General features: G+C 35.9%; 1 protein-coding gene across 2 annotated transcripts; it reads left to right on the top strand.

The window, feature by feature from the left end:
* Positions 1-8,234: 8,234 nt before the first annotated feature.
* On the top strand, positions 8,235-21,161 carry CENPW (centromere protein W). 2 transcript variants are annotated; one of them, XM_059941952.1, is made up of 3 exons: positions 8,235-8,497; positions 19,091-19,204; positions 21,071-21,161. In XM_059941952.1, exons 1-3 carry the CDS (start codon positions 8,372-8,374, stop codon positions 21,095-21,097), a joined length of 267 nt encoding a protein of 88 aa, XP_059797935.1. In that variant the 5' UTR covers positions 8,235-8,371; the 3' UTR covers positions 21,098-21,161. The 2 variants fall into 2 exon arrangements, with proteins under 2 accessions (XP_059797935.1, XP_059797936.1); XM_059941953.1 differs by lacking the exon at positions 21,071-21,161 and having other exon boundaries at positions 19,131-19,208.
* Positions 21,162-27,270: the final 6,109 nt, after the last annotated feature.

The following is a 27,270-nucleotide window of genomic DNA, read 5'->3' as shown; positions in this document are numbered from 1 at the left end:
GATCTGGAGGGCCAACTGTATATGTGACTTTCACATACCCTAAAGAAAGGGGCATGTGCTTCATTTCCACTTAATCCTTTGTTCTTGCTGGAGCACTGATGTGCTTACAGAAGATCAAGTTTAAGGATGTGTCCATGTTAAAAAATCAGTTTTCCGTAACGAGTAAGACATTTTTGTTACTGCCTTTGCTAGTCTCATAATATAGTTAACCCTTGAACAATGCAGTGGTTAAGAGCACTGACACCCACCATAGTCGAAAATCCTGGTCACTACAGTAGGTAAATTATCCTTATCGGATGTTTCACATCCATGGATTCAATCTGATTGTGTAGTACGTATTTACTGGAAAAAAATCCACGTATAAGTGGACCCCAGTAGTTCAACCCATGTTGTTCAAGGGTCAGCTGTACGAAAAACCTCATTTAAATCAATTTTTAAAATATAAATCACTTTGACTAGATTTGATCAAAATTTTAAAAAGTGGATTCCTCTCCCCATTTTATTATAAATGTATTTTCCTATAGAGAAGTAATGTCACCACATTAAATAAGTAAGAAATTACAGAGAAAAAAATGACCCATAAATTGATACCCTTTATTCACATTTTGTGATTTTTCTTCTAGCCGTTTTTAATAAGCTTTTTTTAAACAAAAGATATAAAGCAAATTACATATTTCTACCTGGTGATTAAAATCATTATTTTAAGTGAGTGCATGGCACTCCATGGAAACACTACATTTATTTAACTGGGCATTTTATGTTGTTTCCAGTTTTTTGGGTGATAAATTTCATTTCCACCATGTACTGAATGTGTAAGTTTTAGAAAGTTACCTCTGGGTCTCTCTTTCCTTCCATGTAAATGAAGATAATGATGGTACTTACCTCTAAAGGCCTAGAGAAGATTAAATTCACTCTTGCTTGTTAGGTGTTCAGAGCAATTCCTGACACGTGGTAAATACAAAGAATAAAACTTCTTTTTTATATATTTTAAGGCTGAACTGACTGAAAAAGACAGACTTGATGAAGTGTAAGCAGAAACTAACTTTATCCCTTCTCTCGTTCTCCCTCCAAACGTGTTCTTTTTTTTTCTTTCTTAGATGGAAATCTCAGGATTTTACTGTCTCTCTTAGGTAATAAACTAAAAGCCCCTCTGTTTTGATGATAAAAAGTCTAGTCTAGTCTCATAATCATCCCATCATTGCAATTCAATCCAGAGAAAAAATAAAAGCTTTGAACTCTTACCCAGTTTAAAGCTTCTCTCTCCCTTATGCCTGATCCAGACTGGGAAGCCTGGAGTGGGAGAGGAAAGTGTATTACTTTCTTCATTATAGCCTTGGTCTCTTTCTCCTCTAACTTTCCAATAAAAGTTGCTAAATAATAAGTAATTTGAAATTTTCCTCATTTTCTTAAAAATTCTTGTGTGTTTTTTTTCCCCCCAGATAAATGTCATGGCTTTTTTAGGGATTTAAGACAAAAAGTATTACCTGGCAATAAATGGTTAGTTTATTCTTGTTTTCTTGACAATTAACCAATTGATGTCATTTAGCTTTCTTACAGAATTCTTATTAATTTATTCATGGAAAGCATTGCCAGTTTGAAAACTCTCTGGAGTCATGAAATTAAAAAAAAAAAAATACTGATGATTAGATATGGGCCTATTACCAGCTGAGTAAAATTGTTAGATTGCAGTATTTCTCTTGCCCTATCCTGTTCCAAATAATGTTCTAGTAGCAGTTATTCTTCATAGTGTATAAACTGATAATAAAATGTTACAGAAAAATTATTGTTAGCAATGTAGATTTTACTCTAAGTTACGATTTTTATTTCCACTTAGTATTTCCTAATATCCATTTCTTATGGATTACTATGTCCTACTTTGAAGGCATCTTTTATCATGGAAAATACATCAAGAAGTCTAAATTTTCTGGCATTCATAACAAGAATTCGTTTCAAAGCCAATATCTTTCATCAATACTGGAAAATAGATTTGTATCCCTGTAACCACTCCATATGCAATCTAAAAAATGAGGTAATCAGTGAGGGGAAGAGGGGAAGAAGAGATGTACTTAGCTGAGCTAAACATTTGAAATATGAATATTAATTAAGAGACCATACAAGTTAGGTGAAAATTTCCAAAGTTCCTGGAGTAATTTGTCTTACAAACTACTGGACTGATAAAAAACTGAAACAGTGCACGTTCCAAAATTTTGTGAAATTCTGTATCTCGCAAATGATGAATGAAGCCATGACAAAGGTGTTTTAAAATTACAGAAATTTTTGGCAACTGTGCTTCATCTAGCTGATCGAAATTTTTATTTTAATCATTATTATAATCAACATGATATTTTAAGGACCAAACAACACAATGTGTCAAAACCTTTTGCAAACTATGATTCAACCTAAATAGTGTTAGTTACTGTCAACACTTTTTGTAACGTTTTGCTGATAAGCACAAAAGTACAAGTCAGAAATAATCTTCTAAATCATTCATTTCATTTAAAATGATCCAAAAATATTGATTCAGAGTAATACATTGCCTAGTAACATATTCCATATGTATGCATTAGTACAATTTATGAAAAGTAAAATCAAATTGTTTTCCAAGATTATGTCAAACAACAGAAAGTATTGTCAATTAAGTTTTTAGGTTTTCTAATGTAAATAATTTTCTTTATTTTAATGTATTTTAAATGAAGTACTTTAATGAAATTTTTAATGTATTTTAATGAAATTCATTCAGTAAACACTTAAACCATATACAACATCAATTACCTAAAATATGAAACATCTTATTATTTCTTGTTTTAAGTATGTTTATTACAGAATATTGGATAACATTTAAAATAATGAAACAAAATTATCCATATTCCCAATACCTAAAAACTGTTCATATTTTGGTATGTTTCCTCTCAGTGTTGTGTGTGTGTGCATTCATTCAATATTCTTGGGATCATATTATATTTAATTTGGTATGTAGGTATTTTTTTCCCACTTGGCCCTAACATGGAGCTTCTTCTAGGCTATTAACAACTTTCATAAATGTCATTTTTAATATGGCCATAATAATACTTAACTGAATGTATGCACCCAAATTTACACATTAGACATGTTTAAAAAATTTTTTTTAAAACTCTGTGCATAAAATGTACCTTATATTTAGGGGTAATTTCCTTAGGACAGATTCTGAAAAACAAGTGCATCATTGTTTTAAAAAGAATCTTAATAGACACCAACAAATGTCATCAACAAAGGACAAAAATTCTCGATAGCTTAATATAATTGTTTCTCATGTACAGCAAGTCCTTAGAATAGCATGAGAGGGGGGAAATCCTTCAATAATTTTCCTTGAATACATTTTATTTTTGTCTTCCCAAAGTAAACAGCAGTATCAAAGAGGCCTTGCCCTTTTCAGATGAGGGCAAAATTTACATTAGAAGAAGAACAAGTTGGGATAAAGAAAGGGATGTATTTATCCTTCTGGTGTCAAGATCCTGTCCAGATCTTGTCCTTCCTATCTAGACTCCCTTTTACTTTCCCTGGATGTGGAGTCAAGTGCTGTCATCACTCAAGGCACTTCCAGTTTTGGGGGAAGATTCTAGTTGTGTGGGATAGGGTTAGCTGCCTCATGATTTTTAACCCGTTGAATCAAAGGAACTTAAATTACCGAAAAACTGTAAAAGAAAAGGAGGCCATTTTGAAAATTTAGGTTATGATGAAATTTTCCAATGTTTTCCTCTGTGATTCTTTAGTAAATGAAGGTGAAAGTCTATAAAAAAATAAATAAAAAACTTTATTTTAGGAAAGCAACTAAGCAGAATTTAGATGCTTCTCTTACACTTAAAGACAGTATGACATATCAGAAAATTAAAACACTGAGGTTAATGCCTTAAATTTTCCATATAAATTCTTCTACTTTGAGCTACTCAAACTCTATGACCATTTAATTTAATGTAAAACAGAAATAATAACATCCATACCATCCTTACTAATGTCATAGTTTTGTTAAGATCAAATAAGATAATGTACAAGGACGTGCTTCATTACAGGGATAAATACAGTTATTACCCTCATATTCTATTCAACTATTCTTTTAAACATGTAAAAAATTTAAAAACGGTATTTTCATTGTAAAAGTTATGAAAAATGCAGATAAATTGAAAATTCTCTTTGATTCCTGTTCCTTGGCTTCTACCAACCTACAAAACTATTGCAGAGAATGACTTGTTAGAGTTACCTATTAGTTTGCTCTAACAGCACTGCCCACTATGGTAGCCACTAGTGACACATGGCTATTAAATGTAAATTAATCACATTTAAATGAGATTAATATTGTTAGTCACACTAGCCATATTTCAAATGCTCAACAGCCACGTGTTACTATATTGGACAGAGAAGGTAAACACATCCATCACTGAAGAAATTTCTACTGAAATTCAGCCCTACTCTAGAATTAAGTCCAGGAAGAGAGCCTGTGGTAGGCAGAATAATGCCCTTCTCCCCCAAGATGTCAGTGCCCTAATCTCTAGCATCTGAAAATGTTAACTAGAGGATAAGAGAATGTGAAGATTTGATTAAATTAAGAATCTTCAAATGGGAAGATTATCCTGGATTATCTGGGTAGGCCCAATGTAATAACAAGGGTTCTTAGAAGAAGTCAGGAGGATCAGAGTCAGAAAAAGATGTGCTGATAGAAACAGAGGGTACAGTGATGTGCTTTGAAGATAAAGGAAGGGGCCTTGAGTCAAAGAATGGAAGTGGCCCCTAGAAGGTGGAAAAGGCGAGGAAACAGATTCTCCCTTAGAGCCTCTAGGAGGAAGGCTGACACCTTGATTTTAGGATTTCTGATCTGCAGAACTGTAAGATGATACATTTGCTTTGTTTTAAGCTATTAAGTTTGTGATAATAGCAATAGGAAACATACATATGACAATATGTGTTTCCATTCCCCCCTTTATTAACGTTGTCTCCAATTATTTCTATTATATAGATAGAGCTACAATAACATTTTCCCATATGCAGAAGCTAATATTAGATAGTGAAAAGTGCTACAGAGAAAAATAACCCACTGAAAGTGTTAGGATGTTCAGGTTGGCAGGGATATGTGCAGTGTTATGTTGGTAAATGTTTAACCACTTGCTTTCCAGAAAAAAACAAAATTTGCCAGTTCCCGTGATGTAAATACTTCTACCATGACCAATTTCTAGCTACTGATGTAACGTCACTGAACACAAGAGCTGGGAACATATGTCAGTTTCTGCACACTACTGGATCCGGGTATGTGTGTGCACATGTGTGTTTCTAAGTACATATGTGTGGAGTTCCTATTTTAAATAGAAGGTCTTTGTGATACTGACAGAGACCTGCAAAAGATGATGGAGACACTTACGAAGATGAATGGGGAAAAATATTCTTGGCAGAGGGAATAGTAAGTGTAAACTCCTGATTGGGGGGGTGGCTGGCATATCTGCTGGATTTCAGGTATGTCTGAGAGCAATCAAGGAGTCTAATATAGCTGGAAGAGAGTGAGCTGCTGAATTGTGGGAGATCAGGTCAAGAGTTAACCGTATATTCATAGGTTTCTTTGCATTTAGGGGACAGATAACGCTTCATAAGTCATTGCAGGGACTTTTATTCTGAGGGAAATGGAAGGGGATTGGGGAGAAGAGTGACATAATCTGAGTTAAATTTGGCTCTTCTGTTGAGGATAAATAGAAACAGGCTGAGACACAGGAGGGTTTTGCACAATAATCCAAGTGAGAGATGATGGTGGCTTGGCCAAAAGTGATAAGATACTGCAAGTAGAGGGGACAGAATTTGCTGAAAAATTGAATATGGGGGGAAAGAAAGTGAGGAGCCAAGGTTGACTCCAAGATTTTGGCTTGAGTAATTGAAAAGATGAAAGTGTTATCAGCTGTGACTGGGAAGATGGTGGGAGAATCAGTTTGGGGGTACAGGGATGTATCAAGAGCTAATTTTGAATGTGTTAAATTTAAGATGACTTTAAAAAATTCCAGTTCAATGAAGAATTGAATATACATGTCTGATTAGGGAAGAGAATCAACTGGAGATGTACATGTGGTACTTAAAGCCATGGTACTGGATGGAGGTCATAGAGTGAATGTAGATAGAGAAGAGACGAAATCTGAGGACTAAGTCTTGGGATACTCCAGGATTTAGAGATAAAAAACACAAAGAAACCAGAAAAGGAGACTAAAAGGCCATCAGGTAGGAGGAAAACCAAAAGAGAATAGCATCCAATTAAAGAAAATGTTTCTTGGAGGAAACAATCATAAAACCCAACAAATATTCCTGGTTAGTCAAATAAACTGAAGCCTGAGAAATGACCACTGGATTTAAAAGTGTTATTGATCATGTTAACCAAAATAATTTTGGTGGAGAGATAGGTACTAAAGTCTGATTGCAGTGGCTTCAAGAGAGAATGGGAGGAAAGGAATTGGAGACATAAAATTTAGCCAATCCTGTCTAGTTTTTCTGTGAAAAAAATGAAAAGGAAGTTGCTAAATATAAGATCCAGAAAGAGGTTTCAAAAGGTTGGAGATATTATAGCATGTGTTTGTGCAGATGAAAAGAAAATTCAGCAAAGAAGGAAAATTCATGAAGCAAAATAGGGGAGACTTGCTAGAGGATGTCCTTAAGAAAGGGAGTGAACTGGGATCTAGGGCACAAGTGGATTAGTTGGCCTTAGACAGATGGTTCATCCATGGGAGCAGATGGAGATTGATGGGTAGATGTGGTGGTGGGAGCATGTGGAAAGTCTCTATGGGGTGCTTCTATTTTGTTATTAAAACAATGTCATCAACTGAGGGTTAGGATGGGGTAGGGAGTGTAGGGAGACTTGAAGAAGAGAATGGGTGAATGAATGGACTTCAGAAACAGCAAAAGACTGCAGGCAGTACTTAGAGGCTCAATAAAATGGTCATGTATTTACATTGAGACCAGACACAAACTTGCATGTTTTTCTTAAGACAACATCAATGTACAGATGCAAATACAGAATGAATTGAGATTTTAACATAAGCAGGGTTGGGTTTTTGTCAATTGAGTATGAGGGAAAAAAAGAGCCTGACTAGAGAGTTAAGGATAAATGCAAGAGGATATTATGGTGATGTACAATAGACCACAGGAAGGAGAATAAAAAATAGATTAAGGTTAGGGACATGGTAGAGACAGAGAGGACAGTGATCCAGTAGCATGTAAGAATTGTTGAAGTGGGGATACTGGAGGAAGTGAGTTCCAGAGATAAGGTTGAAGAGTAAGACAACTGAATTGAGAATATGGAAGGGTATTAGCAATGACAAGGCCTAGTGTATGACCACAGATGTAAATGGCTCATAGGATGAAAGATAAGATTATTGGCAGAGAGGAGATCTTGAAAGTGGGAGGCCAGATAGAAGGATCTATGTGGATATTGAAAGCACAACACAACAACTCCTACAGCATTAGTATTAGAGGTAATTACAAATAACATCACAGTGATATCAGAGTGGTCAGACTAACAGTGTTCCAACATGTCTTGAGTACTTGTTAGAAATGCAAATTCTCAAGTCCCATTGAGACCTACTGAACCAAGAAACCAAGGGGTGATGCTTCAGGTGATGCACGATGACGTCTGAGAACCACTTACAGGGGTAGCACAGAAGATGGAAGAGTTAATTGCTTGGAAAAGAAGGATTCAATGAGGTAGCATTTAAACTACAACAGAAGTTATTGCAAGGTTAAGTGTAGGGGCCTTAAAATTAAAGGGAGCAGCATTTGTAAAGAAAAGCTTGAATCATGAAAAGACCTCAGATAAGATAACATAAAATTACGTAAAAGTGAAAAACGTTAGCTGTTAATATCAGAAAAGCATGCCTTGCTAGGAAGCCACTGGTTCTTCAAGAATCCTGATGAAACATCATAGACTTCTTTCTATTCATCTACTTTTTCTTTCATTGGTATTAGGCTCAGTAGAGAATGAAAGCTGGGACAGTAAGTGTGGCTGCTTTGGCATACCAACATTTTCCACAATTTCCCAACGTCTCTATCGAACACTGGAGAAATTGTTTCAAAGAGCTAGTGCTAAAGGATAAAGCCGCACTCCTCTCCCGTCTATGACGTCACGGGGCGCTCACCGAGGGTGTGTTCCATCAACAGCCAGGCGCCGCGGGGGGCGGGGCTTGAGCGTGCTGACGTCACTACCGGGCGCCAGGCGCGCTCAATTGGCGGCGGATTCAAACGTTGCGGCCTGGTCTCAGGGCCTGTAGAAGCGTCGGAGTCGGGGTTCTCGGTGTCCCCGCGGGCGTGAGCTGCAGTACGCCGCAGGGAGGACCTAGGAAGCTCAGGCGGGTGGTGCCCGAGCTGGAGGGAGAGGATGGCGCTCTCGACAACAGTCTCGCAGAGGAAGCTGATAAAGCGGAAGGCTCCCCGCGGTTTTCTAAAGCGCGTCTTCAAGCAACGGAAGCCTCACCTCCGTCTGGAGACAAATAGCGACCTACTGGTGAGATTTTGTCCCTTCTAGGACTGGAAGTGGGGCGGAGACAGGGGAAATAACCCCCAGTCTTTATTTCGCCGCCCCCAGCCAGTCTAGCTTTCAGGCCTATGTATGAGGTGTTCGCAGCAAACTGGGCGGGTTTGCCCCAGCCTGGCATATCAGTTAGTATTCCTGATGCTGAGTTGTTTTGGGGTCCTCTGAAATGTAGATATCCTGACCTTTTTTTACAGGAGGCTGTTAGCCACATCAATTTAAGGAGAAAACTAACGTTAAGTTCCTGCTTATAGTTTTTCAATATCGCTATTCAGGAGCACAGTCTGGTACTGTGCTTAGTGTAATTTACAAAGGTTCAAAGGATACATTTAAAAAAAAATAGATTTTGGAATTCAGGCTGGGTTATTTTCATTTAAATATTGTAAAAGGCATTACTGACATGCCTTTCAAAAGTGCCTTTCTCCTTGCCTTCTTTTCTTCCCCTTCTTTTTACATTGTTAAACAAATATATTGCCGTTTCCTCTACTTTAGCTTATTTACTAAAGAACCCTGACCCAAAAGTTTATTTGTAAGTAGTATGCTCCCAAATGTGAATTCGTTTTCCTAGACAAATAGAACACCTGTTAGTTTAGTTTTCAAGCCCAACCATTAAAAGTTTCTCTGACTCATAGTAACTGCAGCATAATACTCACATGATAAATAACCACAACCAAACCACTGTGTAATATTTCTGTTCTGAAATAAATTAAGAGTTTTTATGTTGAATGCCTGGAATATATATCCCTCTAGCAGAATGAACACTGTTTCCCTAGGTTTAAACCATAGGAGGCACCTCCTGTGGTTTGTTACAAGAGCTCTTTGAGTAAGGAGCCACTACAGGTGGGCACCTAATTTCCCCGAGATCAAGGATGAAGAATTGTGGATAATAGGGATATATGGCATGGAGGGTGGCTTCACAATACATCATTCCATCTCTTCTTAAGCTACATTGTACCCACCCCCCCCCGCCCCACCTCTTTTCTCTACAGCCTCTGCCACTCTCTACTGCCTCCCCTAATTTTAGGGTTTCTATTTTTGCTAAATTACTATAGAATTGTCTTCACTTTTCCTTTCTCTGAGGCAAAACAACTTTTTTTTTTCCTTGGAAAAGTAGCCCTTCTAATATCTCCTGTCCTTTTTTGTTCCTTTTTTTAGACCCTGTAAGAAAAGACAATATATACTGTTTTATTACCCTCCTTCCCCCAAGGTGGTGATTAAGGTGGCACACGTGAGCTGTATTAAAGTGAAATTGATTTTCAAAAGAATTTTAGGTAATTTATTCTGAAGTTTTCACTGGTGCTGGGGTTCTCTCAATAAATGGAGGGGGGAGGAAATGTACCTGCTCTAGAATCTGGGATACTACCAGTTGGTGTAGATTGTTGGGCAGAAATTTCTCAAGTAGTCAGATTCCTCCCACATCCACACTTGCCTGCCCCAAGTGACCCCTGGACAGGAGGACTCTATTGTGGAGTGGGATCCAGGTGGTACAGGAAAGAAGGGGAGGTGAAATTCTAAGCATTTGCAGTGGTAGGGGAATGGACGTTCTTTTTGCTACCATCTATTACTAGATTGTATGCTTGTCTTTGGCTTTGATTATTTCTCCTTCACCGTCTTGTATATGCCATGCATCACTCTGGTTTCTTTACTTATGGTTTTCTGCTTGCCATTGGTACTTAATTATCTTACCCAGCAGGTGTCCCACATCATCCATAAACTTCTCTACAATTAAGGTAGTCTGTTTTTTTTTTCCTGAACTTTGATAGCCGTAAGAGTGTACATCATACAGTTTAGCTACTGGGACCCTGACACTGTTCTCTAAGTTTTATATGTCCGTGTTGTCTCCCAGTGCGGTATGCAGCTTCTTGAGGGGAAGGAACCATACATATCTCCTTTTGTGTCTTCCATTATCTTTAACACAGAACTAATCTACTTTTATGATGTCTTTGCATAAGATATTTCTTCTGTTTGAAGATGTCCTCACTCCACTCTGCTTCTCAAACTTCAGTTATTTCAAAATTCAGTTCAAATGCCTGTTATTCGGTGACGCCTTCCTTCATGGTCTTAGAAAGGATCAATCTTACCTTCCAATATCATCTACTGTCACACATTTGTCTTTAATTAGGTTTCATTCTCCCATTGGACTGGGAACTTTGAATTGGGAACTTACTGTATTCCTGGTGTTTAGCATAATACCTTGAACATTCTGAGTGTACAATTAAAGTTGGGAGTGATGATGACTATATGTGGATTGATATTTCTAACATTTTACTTATAACTTCCTTGTGTTACTTCATATTCTTCTGCACTGGCTTTTTATTGTTGTTTTATTTTATGACTTATTTGATTGTATATCACCAGGGCCAATACTGGTGAGTGTATGTTAATCTCAAATTGTTCGGCTTTCTTGTGACTCAGTTTTTAGATTTATCACTAAGGAATATTGTGCAAATATCTGGGTACTTACAGTTTATGTAAAACTCAGAAGTGCTGTGAGGAAGTGGGGAGGAAGTCAGGCTGGCTCAGTCTTTTGGTCACCTGAGACTGTCAAAGGGATACCTCTTTGTAAATTATCTTTTGGTTTACCTTTCAAGCAAGCTGATTTTTTATTTTTCCAAAGTGTAAGTTCTTGATGGAATGGCTTTCAGGATTGAATGTCTAGCTGAAACCATAAAATTTGCTTTTGTTCTGACCATTTTAATTTAAACCTTAGTGCACTTGAGTGACACCACTCAATTAACTGTTTTATTACAGAGAAATAGGTTGTTTAAAAAAAAAATTCTGACATTAAAAAAAAGTAATATTAATTCAGTATCTATGGTTCATGCCCATGAAGAGTAAAGGACTCAAGCCTCAAAACAGAGTGTGGTTTATTTGGGATTGGCTAAAAAATTTTTTTGCCTAATTTGGGGAGATATGGATGGATCTTTTTCTCATGCAATAATAATTGACAACCTACTGCATATTGGGCCATGGGCTAAAGGTCACTGGGGGTATAATGTCTGGGAAGATAGACATGGTTTTGCCCTTATAGTACATTGAAGAAGACAGGTGAGAAATTGCTGCCTAATGTATGTAGTACGTACAGTGATAAGAAGTTCAGGGTGCCATGGATCTATATAACCTTACATATTGGGAGGAATTGGGCTTTTTAGAGAAGTCTATAAACCAGTAGCATGGCTGTAGGCAAACTTGTATTTGAATACTGAAAGAAGTTCAAAAGACCTAGTATAGAACTGAAAGTTGGGAAAGGTGAGAGATGAAATTAGAAAAGCCTAGTCAAGTGGGATTTAGTATTAAGGAATTTGGAATTTTTCATGAGGCATCTGGAAGATATTTAGCTTTAGAAGTAGAAAATACAGATTAACGGAGGAAATTGAGCCATGTTATGAAGTACTTTTGTTGCAGAAGGAAATGGTATATAATTGGAAGTTTAAAAAAATTTTAAATGACATGGTATAATGTAAAGAATCAGGATTGGGTGATTTAGCTCAGAGTTCTTGTGAGAATTAAACAAGACAGTGCATCAAAAAAGTACCAAAAGAATATCTCCTTCCATAGGTTCTTTATCATGTTAAATTTAAATTCCCAAACTCCTCTGCTTTCCCCAAATATCACTAAAACATTCTTAAGCATCTATAACAATCCACTAAAGATTTCCGCATAATAATTTAAAGCACCACATTACCTAGTTATTTAACATTTAGTGAACTGTTGGGGAGAGTTAAGTATTGTGTGTTTTTCTTTAATTTTATTTTTTTATACAGCAAGTTCTTATTAGCTATCAGTTTTATACATATTAGTGTATATATGTCAATCCCAATCTCCCAATTCATCCCCACCCCCGCTTTCCCCCCTTGGTGTCCATACATTTGTTCTCTACCTCTGTGTCTCTGTTTCTGCCTTGCAAACTGGTTCATCTGTACTATTTTTCTAAATTCCAAATAATATGCATTAATATACTATATTTGTTCTTCTCTTTCTGACTTACCTCACTCTGTATGACAGTCTCTAGGTCCATCCACGTCTCTACAGATGACCCAGTTTCGTTCCCTTTGATGGCTGGGTAATATTCCATTGTATATATGTACCACATCTTATTTATCCATTCGTCTGTTGGTGGGCATTTAGGTTGCTTCCATGACCTGGCTATTTTAAACAGTGCTGCAATGAACATTGGGGCACATGTGTCTTTTTGAATTATGGTTTTCTCTGGATATATGCCCAGTAGTGAGATTGCTGGGTCATATCGTAATTCTATTTTTAGTTTTTTAAGGAACCTCCATACTGTTCTCCATAGTGGCTGTATCAATTTCCATTCCCAGCAACAATGCAAGAGGGTTCCCTTTTCTTTACACCCTCTCCAACATTTGTTGTTTGTAGATTTTCTGATGATGCCCATTCTAACTGGTGTGAGGTGATACCTCATTGTGGTTTTGATTTGCATTTCTCTAATAATTAGTGATGTTGAGCGTCTTTTCATGTGCCTCTTGGCCATCTGTTTCTCTTCTTTGGAGAGATGTCTATTTAGGTCTACTGCCCATTTTTGGATTGGGTTGCTTGTTTTTTTAATATTGATCTGCATGAGCTGTTTATATATTTTGGAGATTAATCCTTTGTCCACTGATTGGTTTGCAAATATTTTCTCCCATTCTGAGGGTTGTCTTTTCATCTTATTTATAGTTCCCTTTGCTGTGCAAAAGCTTTTAAGTTTCATTAGGTCCCATTTGTTTATTTTTGTTTTGATTTCCATTACTCTAGGAGGTGGGTCAAAAAAGATCTTGCTTTGATTTACGTCAAAGAGTGTTCTTCCTGTGGTTTCCTCTAAGAGTTTTATAGTGTCTGGTCTGGTCTTACATTTAGGTCTTTAATCCATTTTGAGTTTACTTTTGTGTATGGTGTTAGGGAGTGTTCTAATTTCATTCTTTTACATGTAGCTGTCCAGTTTTCCCAGCACCACTTATTGCAGAGGCTGTCTTTTCTCCATTGTATCTCCTTGCCTCCTTTGTCATAGATTAGTTGACCATAGGTGTGTGGGTTGATCTCTGGGCTTTCTATCCTGTTCCCTTGATCTGTATTTCTCTTTTTGTGTCAGTACCATATTGTCTTGATTACTGTAGCTTTGTAGTGTAGTGTGAAGTCAGGGAGTCTAATTCCTCCACCTCTGTTTTTTTCCCTCAAGATTGCTGTGGCTATCCGGGCTCTTTTGTGTCTCCATACAAATTTTAAGATTCTTTGTTCTAGTTCTGTAAAAAAAAAAAAAAAAATGCCATTGGTAATTTGATAAGGATTGCATCAAATCTGTAGATTGCTTTGGGTAGTCATAGTCATAGAAAATAGTCATTTTCACAATATTGACTCTTCCAATCTAAGAACATGGTATATATCCCCATCTGTTTGTGTCATCTTTGATTTCTTTCATCAGTGTCTTATAGTTTTCTGAGAACAGGTTTTTTACCTCCTTAGGTAGCTTTATTCCTAGGTATTTTATTCTTTTTGTTGCAATGGTGAAGGGGATTGTTTCCTTAATTTCTCTTTCTGATCTTTCGTTGTTAGTGTATAGGAATGCAAGAGATTTCTGTTCATTAATTTTGTATCCTGCAACTTTACCAGATGCATTGCTTAGCTCTAGTAGTTTTCTGGTAGCATCTTTAGGATTCTCTATGTATAGTATCATGTCATCTGCAAACAGTGATAGCTTTACTTCTTCTTTTCCGATTTGGGTTCCTTTTATTTCCTTTTCTTCTCTGATTTCTGTGGTTAAAACTTCCAAAACTATGTTGAATAATAGTGGTGAGAGTGGGCAACCTTGTCTTGTTACTGATCTTAGAGGAAATGGTTTCAGTTTTTCACTGTTGAGAATGATGTTTGCTGTGGGTTTGTCGTATATAGCCCTTATGATGTTGAGGTAGGTTCCCTCTATGCCCACTTTCTGGAGTGCTTTTATTATAAATGGAAGTTGAATTTTGTCAAGCTTTTTCTGCATCTTTTGAGATGATCATATGGTTTTTATTCTTCAATTTGTTAATATGGTGTATCACATTGATTTTTTATTGAAGAATCCTTGCATCCCTGGGATAAATCCCACTTGATCATGGTGTATGATCCTTTTAATGTGTTGCTGGATTCTGTTTGCTAGGATTTTGTTGAAGATTTTTACATCTATATTCATCAGTGATATTGGTCCATAATTTTCCTTTTTTGTAGTATCTTTGTCTGGTTTTGGTATCAGGGTGATGGTGGCCTCGTAGAATGAGTCTGGGAGTGTTCCTTCCTCTGCAATTTTTTGGAAGAGTTTGAGAAGGATGGGTGTTAGCTCTTCTCTAAATGTTTGATAGAATTCACCTGTGAAGCCATCTGGTCCTGGACTTTTGTTTGTTGGAAGATATTTAATCACAGTTTCAATTTCATTACTTGTGATGGGTCTGTTTATATTTTCTGTTTCCTCCTGGTTCAGTCTTGGAAGGTTATACCTTTCTAAGAATTTGTCCATTTCTTCCAGGTTGTCCATTTTATTGGCATAGAGTTGCTTGCAGTAGTCTCTTAGGATGCTTTGTATTTCCATGGTGTCCGTTGTAACTTCTCCTTGTTCATTTCTAATTTTACTGATTTGAGTGCTCTCCCTCTTTTTCTTGATGAGTCTGGCTAAAGGTTTATCAATTTTGTTTATCTTCTCAAAGAACCAGCTTTTAGTTTTATTGATCTTTGCTATTGTTTTCTTTGTTTCTACTTCATTTATTTCTGCTCTGATCTTTATGATTTCTTTCCTTCTGCTAACTTTGGGTTTTGTTTGTTCTTCTTTCTCTAAGTCCTTTAGGTGTAAGGTTAGATTGTTTATTTGAGAATTTTCTTTTTTCTTGAGGTAGGATTGTATTGCTATAAACTTCCCTCTTTGAACTGCTTTTGCTGCATCCCATGGGTTTTGGATTGTCATGTTTTTGTTGTCATTTGTCTCTAAGTATTTTTTGATTTCCTCTTTGATTTATTCAGTGACCTGTTGGTTATTTAGTAACATATTATTTAGCCTCCATGTGTTTGTGTATTTTATGTTTTTTCCCTGTAATTGATTTCTAATCTCATAGCGTTGTGGTCGGAAAGGATGCTTGATATGATTTCAGTTTTCTTAAATTTACTGAGGCTTGATTTGTGACCCAAGATGTGATCTGTCCTGGAGAATGTTCCGTGTGCACTTGAGAAGAAAGTGGAATGTGCTGTTTTTGGATGGAATAAATATCCATTTATTATAAATATGATAAATATTCTTATAAATATCAATTTAATCTGGTTGGTCTGTTGTGTCATTTAAAACTTGTGTTTCCTTATTAATTTTCTGTCTGGATGATGTGTCCATTGGTGTAGGTGAGGTGTTAAAATCCCCCACTATTATTGTGTTACTGTCGATTTCCTCTTTTATAGCTGTTAGCAGTTGCTTTATGTATTGAGGTGCTCCTATGTTGGGTGCATATATATTTATAATTGTTATATCTTCTTCTTGGATTGATCTCTTGATCATTATGTAGTGTTCTTCCTTGTCTCTTGCAACATTCTTTATTTTAAAGTCTGTTTTATCTGGTATGAGTATTGCTACTCCAGCTTTCTTTTGATTTCCATTTGCATGTAATACCTTTTTCCATCCGCTCACTTTCAGTCTGTTTGTGTCTCTAGGTCTGAAGTGGGTCCCTTGTAGACAGCATATCTATGGGTCTTGTTTTTGTATCCATTCAGTGAGCCTGTGTCTTTTGGTTGGAGCATTTAATCCATTTACATTTAAGGTAATTATTGATATGTATGTTCCTATTACCATTTTCTTAATTGTTTTGGGTTTGTTTTTGTTGGTCCTTTTCTTCTCTTGTGTTTTCCACTTAAAGAAGTTCCTTTAGCATTTGTTGTAGAGCTGGTTTGGTGGTGCTGAATTCTCTTAGCTTTTGCTTTTCTATAAAGCTTTTGACTTCTCCGTCAAATCTGAATGAGATCCTTGCTGGGTAGAGTAATCTTGGTTGTAGCTTTTTCTTTTTCCCTTTCATCACTTTAAATATATTGTGGCCTCTCTTCTGGCTTGTAGAGTTTCTGCTGAGAAATCAACTGTTAACCTTATGGGAGTTCCCTTGCATGTTATTTGTTGTTTTTCCCTTGTTGCCTTTAATAATTTTTCTTTGTCTTTAATTTGTGTCAGTTTGATTACTGTGTGTCTCAGTGTGTTTCTCCTTGGGTTTATCCTGCCTGGGAGTCTCTGTGCTTCCTGGATTTGGGTGGCTATTTCCTTTCCCATGTTAGGGAAGTTTTCCACTATAATCTCTTCAAATATTTTCTTGGGTCCTTCCTCTCTCTCTTCTCCTTCTGGAACCCCTATAATGTGAATGTTGTTACGTTTAATGTTTTCCCAGAGATCTCTTAGGGTGTCTTCATTTCTTTTCATTCTTTTTTCTTTAGTCTGTTCCATGGCAGTGAATTCCACCATTCTTTTTCCAGGTCACTTATCTGTTCTTTTGCCTCAATTATTCTGGTATTTATTCCTTCTAGTGTATTTTTCATTTCAGTTATTGTATTGTTCATCTCTGTTTGTTTGTTCTTTAATTCTTCTAGGTGTTTGTTCTTTAATTCTTCTAAACCTTTGTTAAACATTTCTTGCATCTTCTCAATCTTTTCCTCCATTCTTTTTCCGAGGTCCTGGCTCATCTTCACTATCATTATTCTGAATTCTTTTTTTGGAAGGTTGCCTATCTCCACTTCATTTAATTGTTTTTCTGGGGTTTTATCTTGTTCCTTCATCTGGTACATAGTCCTCTGCCTTTTCATTTTGTCTCTGTTTCTGTGAATGTGGTTTTCATTCCATAGTCTGCAGGATTTTAGTTTCTTGCTTCTGCCAAGTGTTAAGTATTAATTAATTGTTCTCAGTGCAAAGAGTGTGTACTATTATATAAATGATCAAATAAATTATATGTTAAAGAGACTATCTAATTGGACCTAGGTTGGTAGTGACTTCAGGCACATGGCAGAAGCAATGGATAGAGATGTTACCAGTAATTTAAATAAAAGAGCACTAGATGTGATACTAGAGGGAGAAATGAGATAGGACTGCAACTCACTTTACATTCTCTCTTGCTTGGGTTTGAGCTCTACTTCAGCTGTTTTCAAGCTATATATATATGCATATAGAATGAGTAGCCCTTTTTGGTTAGGGTAGTGAATTTTGAGTAGAATATTTAGCAAAATGTACATATTGAAATAGTGAGGTTAAATAATGATATATGTACACATATATTATGGTACATGTATATGTTTTGCTAATATGTAGAAGTTGTTTCTATAAGAATATGCAAGAAGCTGGCAACCATAGTTGACTGGGGGATGATGTGGAAGAGAGACTTACTTTTGTCAGTCTATCCTTTTGCAGACTTTTTGCTTTGTATTTTGAAATACCTATTGGTTCACAAGAAGTGGCAAAAATAGTAGAGAATTCCCCTTACCTTTTATGCAGCTTCCCACAATGCTAATATCTTATATAATTACAGTTCTTTGTGGACTTTGGAATTTTGTATTATCTGCTTATTTTATGTAGTTTAAGGCTACTTTTTAAGAAATTTTAAGATTATTAATAGTAGATATGATTATTTTGATGTTGTTGGAAGACAAGTAACTTGACCTTTGTATATAAATGCGATAAACTTTTAAAATTTCAATTATTAACATGTTTTTGATTAGATATTTCACATTAAATATCTGGTTACAAAATCTTTATACCTTGGATTGTAGAATGAGAGATGACTAGCCTTAAGTACAATATTTGATATGTTTTTTTTAATTTGGGGGAAATTTTAAATTACGTTGGAAACTTAAATTTAGTTGGAATGGGAAACAGGAATATTTTTTCTTAATAGAGACCTACCTAAGTTTTGATATAATGATCCTTTAGAGTAATGTTATTGTCTATAGCCTTTGGTCAGCTTTACATAGACTTGTTTCATGTATTGTAATAACTAAGTCTCTTTTTTATGGAATCTTAAGATGGACATATATTAAACTGAATTCTGTTACTTTAAATAAGGGTTAATTGATGTAATCACAGTAGTAAATAGTACAGCATTAAAATTGGGGATATTCTTTTTATTTTTATTTTTTAATTTTTAAAATTTTTTGTAAATTTATTTTTACTTATTTATTATTTTTGGCTGTGTTGGGTCTTCATAGCTGCGCGCGGCTTTCTCTAGTTGCCGCAAGCGGGGGCTACTCTTCGTTGTGGTACGTGGGCTTCTCATTGTGGTGGCTTCTCTTATTGTGGAGCGTGGGCTCTAGAGTGCGCGGGCTTCAGTAGATGCAGCGCTTGGGCTCAGTAGTTGTGGCTTGTGGGCTGTAGAGTGCAGGCTCAGTAGTTGTGGCTCACGGGCTTCGTTGCTCCATGGCATGTGGGATCTTCCCAGACCAGGGCTCGAACCCGTGTCCCCTGCATTGGCAGGTGGATTCTTAACCACTGCGCCACCAGGGAAGCCCGGGGGTATTCTTTTTAAAAGTCATTATTTCCAAACATCAGTATTTGAGCTTAAAAATCCTTTTGCATTTTCTCTTTTAAAGGTGCATCTGAACTGTTTACTCCTTGTTCATCGGTTAGCAGAAGAGGCTCGGACAAATGCTTGTGAGAATAAGTGTGGAGTCATTAAAAAGGAGCATGTACTGGCTGCAGCAAAGGTAAGATCTGAATTTCTTTTCTTGAGCACAGTTGCCTTAAAACACCACCTAGTTCGTCACCTCTGCCTGGTTTAGATTCCTTATTCAGTTTTGTTGACTGAGTTGATGCTTGGCTTTTCACGGGTTTTAATTACAGAGTTAGATTTTTTTTTATTATGTATATTATGGATTTCTGATGGAAAGATTCATGGCCATTGCTTTATTGCCATTTAAGGGAAAATGAATGTTTGACTGCTAATCTGTGAGATATGCAGTAGCCTATATATAGCTAAGAAGGTTTATTACCTTGAAATTTATCAAAACTTTCTTCTTGATCATTTTAAGTTCAGCTAATGATTTTTCTACATTTGTTTTGAGATTAGAGTGACTTCTTAATCATATTGCTTATATAAGCAGAGAAGATTGCTTCTTACTGATATTTCTGTATAATGTAATAGTATGATGCCTAGGGCAGAGTTTTTTCCATATATGTTCCCAAGATTATTTTCACTTGATGTTAATAGATGCCCCAATAGGAAAGGCTTCTGGGGTCAGATAAGTTTATATAACCTAACATACCTTGAACCTCCTTGAATAGTCACAATGTTATGTATAGAGAGCTTGTTTCTGTAAGAATATGCAAGAAATTGGCACATGGTTGACTGGAGGATGATGTGAGAGAGAGACTTATTTTTGACAGTTTACCTCTTTATAGGCTTTTTTGTTTAACATTTAATATTTTTGAAATAATTATAGACTCACAGAAGGTGCAAAAATAGTATAGAGAGTTCCACTGTACCTTATCCAACTTCCCACAACGGTAATGTCTTTATATAACTATAGTTATGTAAAGTTATGAAAGGTTATGAGAAATATACCAGTAATTTGTTGAACTCTGTTTAATTTAGCATTTTGTAAATTTGGGTGTATAATATACTTAGAATTTTGTAAATTCATTTGAGTACATAGTAGTATTCTTTTGCAGTCCGTATACTAACTTCTTGTAGAACAGAGAAGTACTGGCCTAGGGTATAAACCTATTTGGTGACCTCTGTGGAAGCCTAGAAATGGGCATGCCTTGGCATTTTTTAAGGGGCTTTAAATTCTCTTACAACTATAAACATTTCAACAAGTTTCTGTACTATTAAAGTTGATATAAGTGCTTTCTGCAGGTAAAGCAAGGCTTAAGACCTTGAAGAGTGTATGTGTGTGTCTTAAATTTAGGGTTGGTTTGTTTTTATTAATGAATTATAAGTGTACTTACCTAAAAGTAGGTAAGTTCTTTAAAATATTTTTGGATATATTCTGGTCTCTAATGTTCCTTGTCTTTTACAACTTAAGATCTCATTTTGTTTAATTTCTCTTATGGGCTTCATGTCTTAAAATTTATCTACCTAACAAGCTTTTCAGCTTGAGATGACTAGCCTTGGTCTCTGATATAATTCCAGCCTAAATACAAGAAATTTGGTGTTGCAGTGGATTTGTATTGCTTTATAGTTGTTAAATGCCTGATTCATAATAGGATTTTCAAGTTTTGGAACATTCCTTAACTCTCCGAATTACTAAATTGTCTATAAACCTCAAGTTGGGAGCCATTAATCTGGACACTTTTGGCACAATTGAAGAAATTAACATCTAGAAGTGACTATTATAAAACCAGATTTTGAGAATCTAGGCATGTTTCACATTCTTTGAGAGAATTATACTATTTTAGAGAAGTCTAAAACCGTTTATAAGGCAAAAGATTCCCTAATCACATTCCAAATTGGGTTTTATAAATTCAGAGACTTGCATACTATACACATAGGACTTTTAAACTTTTTGTTGAGGAATTGTGTTTTATTTGGCATAGGTATAATATGAATCTTCATTTTCTCCCCCTCACAGGTAATTCTAAAGAAGAGCAGAGGTTAGAAGTCAAAGAACACATTTTTGAAAATTATATGATGTATTATTTTAGGTGATAACAGATCGTAAAAGCACTTTTTATATAGCAGTTAATATTGTGTATTAAAATATTGGCTAGCTGAAGGATGTGTGTGTTTGTATGTTTTTTGCTGTTATTGAAATATCTCAAGTATACACATAGAGCTATATAAGCTTTGTTTTTGAGGAATTGTTTCATTTTAAGTGGCCTTTAGTTCACGCTGCTTCTCTTTTTGTTGGTATTGCAGATGTTTTACATATCAAAAATGAAATCTTAGTGTGTGAAGTAGCTTGAAGAGATATATTTCTTAGAATTAAGTTTATAAGTATTTGGATTTAGCCACAGTTAACTATGGAATCAATTTAATCTCTGAAGGAAGACAATATGCAGTCAAATCTAGGTGTATTTTAAATATTTTAACTGTTTAATGCCTTTGCATAAGCAATGCAGTCTACTTTTATTTAGACCAATACTGTAATAATATAATTTCTCAACTGTAAACACCAGCAGGGTGTTTTCAAAAACCTATTTCCCTCCAAAACCAAAAAAAAAAAATTACAGAGCAAATTGACTTATTTTCTTCAACTCACACAGATTTAATAGATGGGTATTTCTTCCCCCCCAAGAAATTTTTTAGAAGTTTATCGCATATCATCTAATAGTTGTGTTTTTAACTTTTTATTTTGAAATAATTATAGATTGCAACTTGAAGTTGCAAAAATAGTACAGAGAGGTCCACATGTACTCTATCTCCAGTTTTCTCCCAGTGCCTACATCTTAAATAATTACAGTATAATATCAAAACCAGGAATTTGACTTGGTACAGTGTGTGTATAATTCTGTACCATTTTAGTACATTTGGAGATCTGTGTAACCACCACTACAGTCAAGATACAGAATTATTTCATCATCACAGACTTCTCCATCTTGCTGTTCTTTTATAAATTATACCCAGCTCCCCACGTCCACTGCACACACAGCACTCCCCTTCCCCACCATCCCTAAGCCGTGGCAACCACTAAACTGTTCTCCATGTCTATAATTTTGCCATTGTGATGCAATCATACAGGTTATGACTTTTGGGAATTTGCTTTTTTCACTTAGCATAACTCTCTTGATCCTCCAAGTTGTTGCATGTAGCAATTTGTTCCTTTTTATTACTGAGTCGTCATATTCCATGGTATTTATGTACCACAGTTTGTACAGCTTTACTCACTGAGGGATATTTTGATTATTTCTAGTTTTTGGCTATCACAAATAAAGCTGTTGTGAACAGTTGTGTACCAGTTTTTATACAGTTTTCATTTCTCTGGGAAAAATGCCCAGGAATGTGATTGCTGGGTTTAATGGTAAGTATGTGTTTAGTTTTTCAAAAAGAAATGGCCAGAGTATTTTCCAGAGTGGCTGTACCATTTTGTATTCCTATTAGCAGTTTATGAGAGAGTCATTTTTTTCTCCTTCTCATGAACATTTGGTATTGTTTTTTATTTTAGCTGTTCTGCTACGAATGTCTCATCATGGTTTTTAATTTACATTTCCCTAATGGCTAATGATGTTGCACATATCTTCATGTTTGTCATCCATTTTTTCTCTTTAGTAAAATGTTTCTTCATTTCTTTTGCCCATTTTCTATTTGTTTTTCTAATGTTGAATTTTGAGAGTTCTCTAGGTATAGGTCTTTGGTCAGACATGTGGTTTGCAAATATTTTCTTCTGTTCTGTAGCTTGCCTTTTATCCTTTAACAGTATCTTTCGAAGGTCAATGATTTTCATTTTTGATGAGGTCCAATTTATTTTTTATTTATTTATTTTCATGCTGTTGGTGTCATGTTTAAGAACTCTTCATCAAGCCCTACATCTTATAGATTTTCTCCTGTATTATTTTTTAAATTTACCCTTTTTTGTTGTTATTGCAGTTTTTTTTTAAAACATCTTTATTGGAGTATAATTGCTTACAATGTTGTGTTAGTTACTTCTGTGTAACAAAGTGAATCAGCTATATGTATACATATATCCCCATATCCCCTCCCTCTTGTGTCTCCCTCCCACCCTCCCTATCCCACCCCTCTAGGTGGTCACAAAGCACCGAGCTGATGTCCCTGTGCTATGTGGCTGCTTCCCATTAGCTATCTGTTTTACATTTGGTAGTGTATATATGTCAATGCCACTCTCTCACTTGGTCTCAGCTTACCATTCCCTGTCCTCGTGTCATCAAGTCCATTCTCTACGTCTGCATCTTTATTGCTGTCCTGCCCCTAGGTTCTTCAGAACCTTTTTTTTTTTTTTTTAGATTCCATATATATGTGTTAGCATACGGTATTTGTTTTTCTCTTTCTGACTTACTTCACTCTGTATGACAGACTCTAGGTCCATCCACCTCACTACAAATAACTCAAATTCGTTTCTTTTATGGCTGAGTAATATTCCATTGTATATATGTGCCACGTCTTCTTTATCCATTCATCTGTCAGTGGACACTTAGGTTGCTTCCGTGTCCTGGCTATTGTAAATAGGGCTGCAGTGAACATTGTGGTACGTGACTCTTTTTGAATTATGGTTTTCTCAGGTATATGCCCAGTGGTGGGATTGCTGGGTCATATGGTAGTTCTATTTTTAGTTTTTTAAGGAACCTCCATACTGTTCTCCATAGTGGCTGTACCAGTTTACATTCCCACCAACAGTGCAAGAGGGTTCCTTTTTCTCCACACCCTCTCCAGCATTTATTGTTTGTAGATTTTTTTGATGATGGCCATTCTGATCATTGTGAGGTCATTGTGGTTTTGATTTGCATTTCTCTAATGATTAGTGATGTTGCGCATCCTTTCATGTGTTTGTTGGCAATCTGTATATCTTCTTTGGAGAAATGTCTATTTAGGTCTTCTGCCTATTTTTGGATGGAGTTGTTTGTTTTTTTGATATTGAGCTGCTTGTATATTTTGGAGATTAATCCTTTGTCAGTTGCTTCATTTGCAAATATTTTCTCCCATTCTTAGGGTTGTCTGTTCATCTTGTTTATGGTTTCCTTCGCTGTGCAAAAGCTTTTAAGTTTCATTAGGTCCCATTTGTTTATTTTTGTCTTTATTTCCATTTCTCTGGGAGGTGGGTCAAAAAGGATCTTGCTGTGATTTATGTCATAGAGTGTTCTGCCTATGTTTTCCTCTAAGAGTTTGATAGTGTCTGACCTTACATTTAGGTCTTTAATCCATTTTGAGTTTATTTTTGTGTGTGGTGTTAGGGAGTGTTCTAATTTCATTTTTTTTACATGTAGCTGTCCAGTTTTCCCAGCACCACTTATTGAAGAGGCTGTCTTTTCTCCGTTGTATATTCTTCCCTCCTTTATGAAAGATAAAGTGACCATTTGTGTGTGGGTTTATCTCTGGGCTTTCTATCCTGTTCCATTGATCTATATTTCTGTTTTTATGCCAGTACCATACTGTCTTGATTACTGTAGCTTTGTAGTATAGCCTGAAGTTCGGGAGCCTGATTCCTCCAGCTCCAGTTTTCTTTCTTAAGATTGCTTTTGCTATTCGGGGTCTTCTGTGTTTCCATACAAATTGTGAAATTTTTTGTTCTAGTTCTGTGAAAAATGCCATTGGTAGTTTGATAGGGATTGCATTGAACCTGTAGATTGCTTTGGGTAGTAGAGTCATTTTCACAATGTTGATTCTTCCAATCCAAGAACATGGTATATCTCTCCATCTGTTTGTATCATCTTTAATTTCTTTCATCAGTGTGTTATAGTTTTCTGCATACAGGTCTCTTGTCTCCTTAGGTAGGTTTATTCCTAGGTATTTTATTCCTTTTGTTGCAGTGGTAAATGGGAGTGTTTCCTTAATTTCTCTTTCAGATTTTTCATCATTAATGTATAGGAATGCAAGAGATTTCTGTGAAGTCATTTTGTATCTTGCTACTTTACGAAATTCATTGATTAGCTCTAGTAGTTTTCTGGTAGCATCTTTAGGATTCTCTATGTATAGTATCATGTCATCTGCAAACAGTGACCGTTTTACTTCTTCTTTTCCGATTTCGATTCCTTTTATTTCTTTTTCATCTCTGATTGCTGTAGCTAAAACTTCCAAAACTATGTTGAATAATAGTGGAGGAAGTGGGCAACCTTGCCTTGTTCCTGATCTTAGTGGAAATGGTTTCAGTTTTTCACCATTGAGAATGATGTTGGCTGTGGGTTTGTCATATATGGCCTTTATTAAGTTGAGGTTACTTCCGTCTGTGCCCACTTTCTGCAGAGTTTTTTTTATAAATGGGTTTTGAATTTTGTCAAAAGCTTTTTCTGCATCTATTGAGATGATCATATGGTTTTTATTCTTCACTTTGTTAATATGGTGTATCACATTGATTGATTTGCGTATATTGAAGAATCCTTGCATTCCTCAGTAAAGTGGGATAAAACCACTTGATCATGGTGTATGATCCTTTTAATGTGCTGTTGGATTCTGTTTGCTAGTATTTTGTTCAGGATTTTTGCATCTATGTTCATCAGTGATATTGGACTGTAGGTTTTTTTTTTTTTTTTTTTTTTTTGGTGACATCTTTGTCTGGTTTTGGTATCAGGGTGATTGTGGCCTCATAGAATGAGTTTGGGAGTGTTTCTCCCTCTGCTATATTTTGGAAGAGTTTGAGAAGGATTGGGTGTTAGCTCTTCTCTAAATGTTTGATAGAATTCACCTGTGAAGCCATCTGGTCCTGGACTTTTGTTTGTTGGAAGATTTTTAATCACAGTTTCAATTTCAGTGCTTTTGATGGGTCTCTTTATATTTTCTGTTTATTCCTGGTTCAATCTTGGAAGGTTATACCTTTCTAAGAATTTGTCCATTTCTTCCAGGTTGTCCATTTTATTGGCGTAGAGTTGCTTGTAGTAATCTCTCATGATCCTTTGTATTTCTGCAGTATCAGTTGTTACTTCTCGTTTTTCATTTCTAATTCTGTTGATTTGAGTCTTCTCCCTTTTTTTTCTTGATGAGTCTGTCTAATGGTTTATCAATTTTGTTTATCTTGTCAAAGAACTAGCTTTTAGTTTTATTGATCTTTGCTATTGTTTCCTTCCTTTCTTTTTCATTTGTTTCTGATGTGATATTTATGATTTCTTTCTTCTGCTAACTTTGGATTTTTTTTGAAGGAATTCCTTTATTTTTATTATTTATTTATTTATTTATTTTTAGCTGTGTTGGGTCTTCGTTTCTGTGCAAGGGCTTTCTCTAGTTGTGGCAAGCGGGGGCCACTCTTCATGGCGGTGTGCAGGCCTCTCACTATTGCGGCCTCTGTCATTGCGGAGCGTGGGCTCCAGACGCTCAGGCTCAGTAGCTGTGGCTCACGGGCCCAGTTGCTCTGTGGCATGTGGGATCTTCCCAGACCAGGGCTCGAACTCACGTCCCCTGCATTGGCAAGCGGACTCTCAACCATTACGCCACCAGGGAAGCCCTGGGATTTTTTTTTTGTTCTTCTCTAATTGCTTTAGGTGTAAGGTTAGGTTGTTTATTTGAGATTTTTCTCGTTTCTTGAGGTAGGATTGTATTGCTATAAACTTCCCTCTTAGAACTGCTTTTGCTGCATCCATAGTTTTTGGGTCGTCATGTTTTCATTGTCATTTGTTTCTAGGTATTTTTTGATTTCCCCTTTGATTTCTTCAGTGATCTCTTGGTTATTTCATAGCATATTGTTTAGCCTCCATGTGTTTGTATCTTTTACATTTTTTCCTGTAATTGATATCTAGTCTCATAGCGTTGTGGTCGGAAAAGATACTTGATATGATTTCAATTTCCTTAAATTTACCAAGGCTTGATTTGTGACCCAAGATATGATCTGTCTTGGAGAATGTTCTATGAGCACTTGAGAAGAAAGTGTATTCTGTTGTTTTTGGATCGAATGTTCTATAAATATCAATTAAGTCCATCTTGTTTAATGTATCATTTAAAGCTTGTGTTTCTTTGTTTATTTTCATTTTGGTTGATCTGTCCATTGGTGAAAGTGGGGTGTTAAAGTCGTAACTACTATTATTGTGTTACTGTCAATTTCCCTTCTTATGGCTGTTAGCATTTGCCTTATGTATTGAGGTACACCTATGTTGGGTGCCTAAATATTTACAATTGTTATATCTTCTTCTTGGTTTGATCCCTTGATCATTATGTAGTGTCCTTCTTTGTCTC

This window comes from Balaenoptera ricei, chromosome 12, assembly GCF_028023285.1.
Source record: "Balaenoptera ricei isolate mBalRic1 chromosome 12, mBalRic1.hap2, whole genome shotgun sequence".
NCBI classification, from domain to species: Eukaryota; Metazoa; Chordata; class Mammalia; order Artiodactyla; family Balaenopteridae; genus Balaenoptera; species Balaenoptera ricei.
Note: the sequence above shows the minus strand (reverse complement) of the source record. Positions and strands in the feature narration are given on the sequence as shown.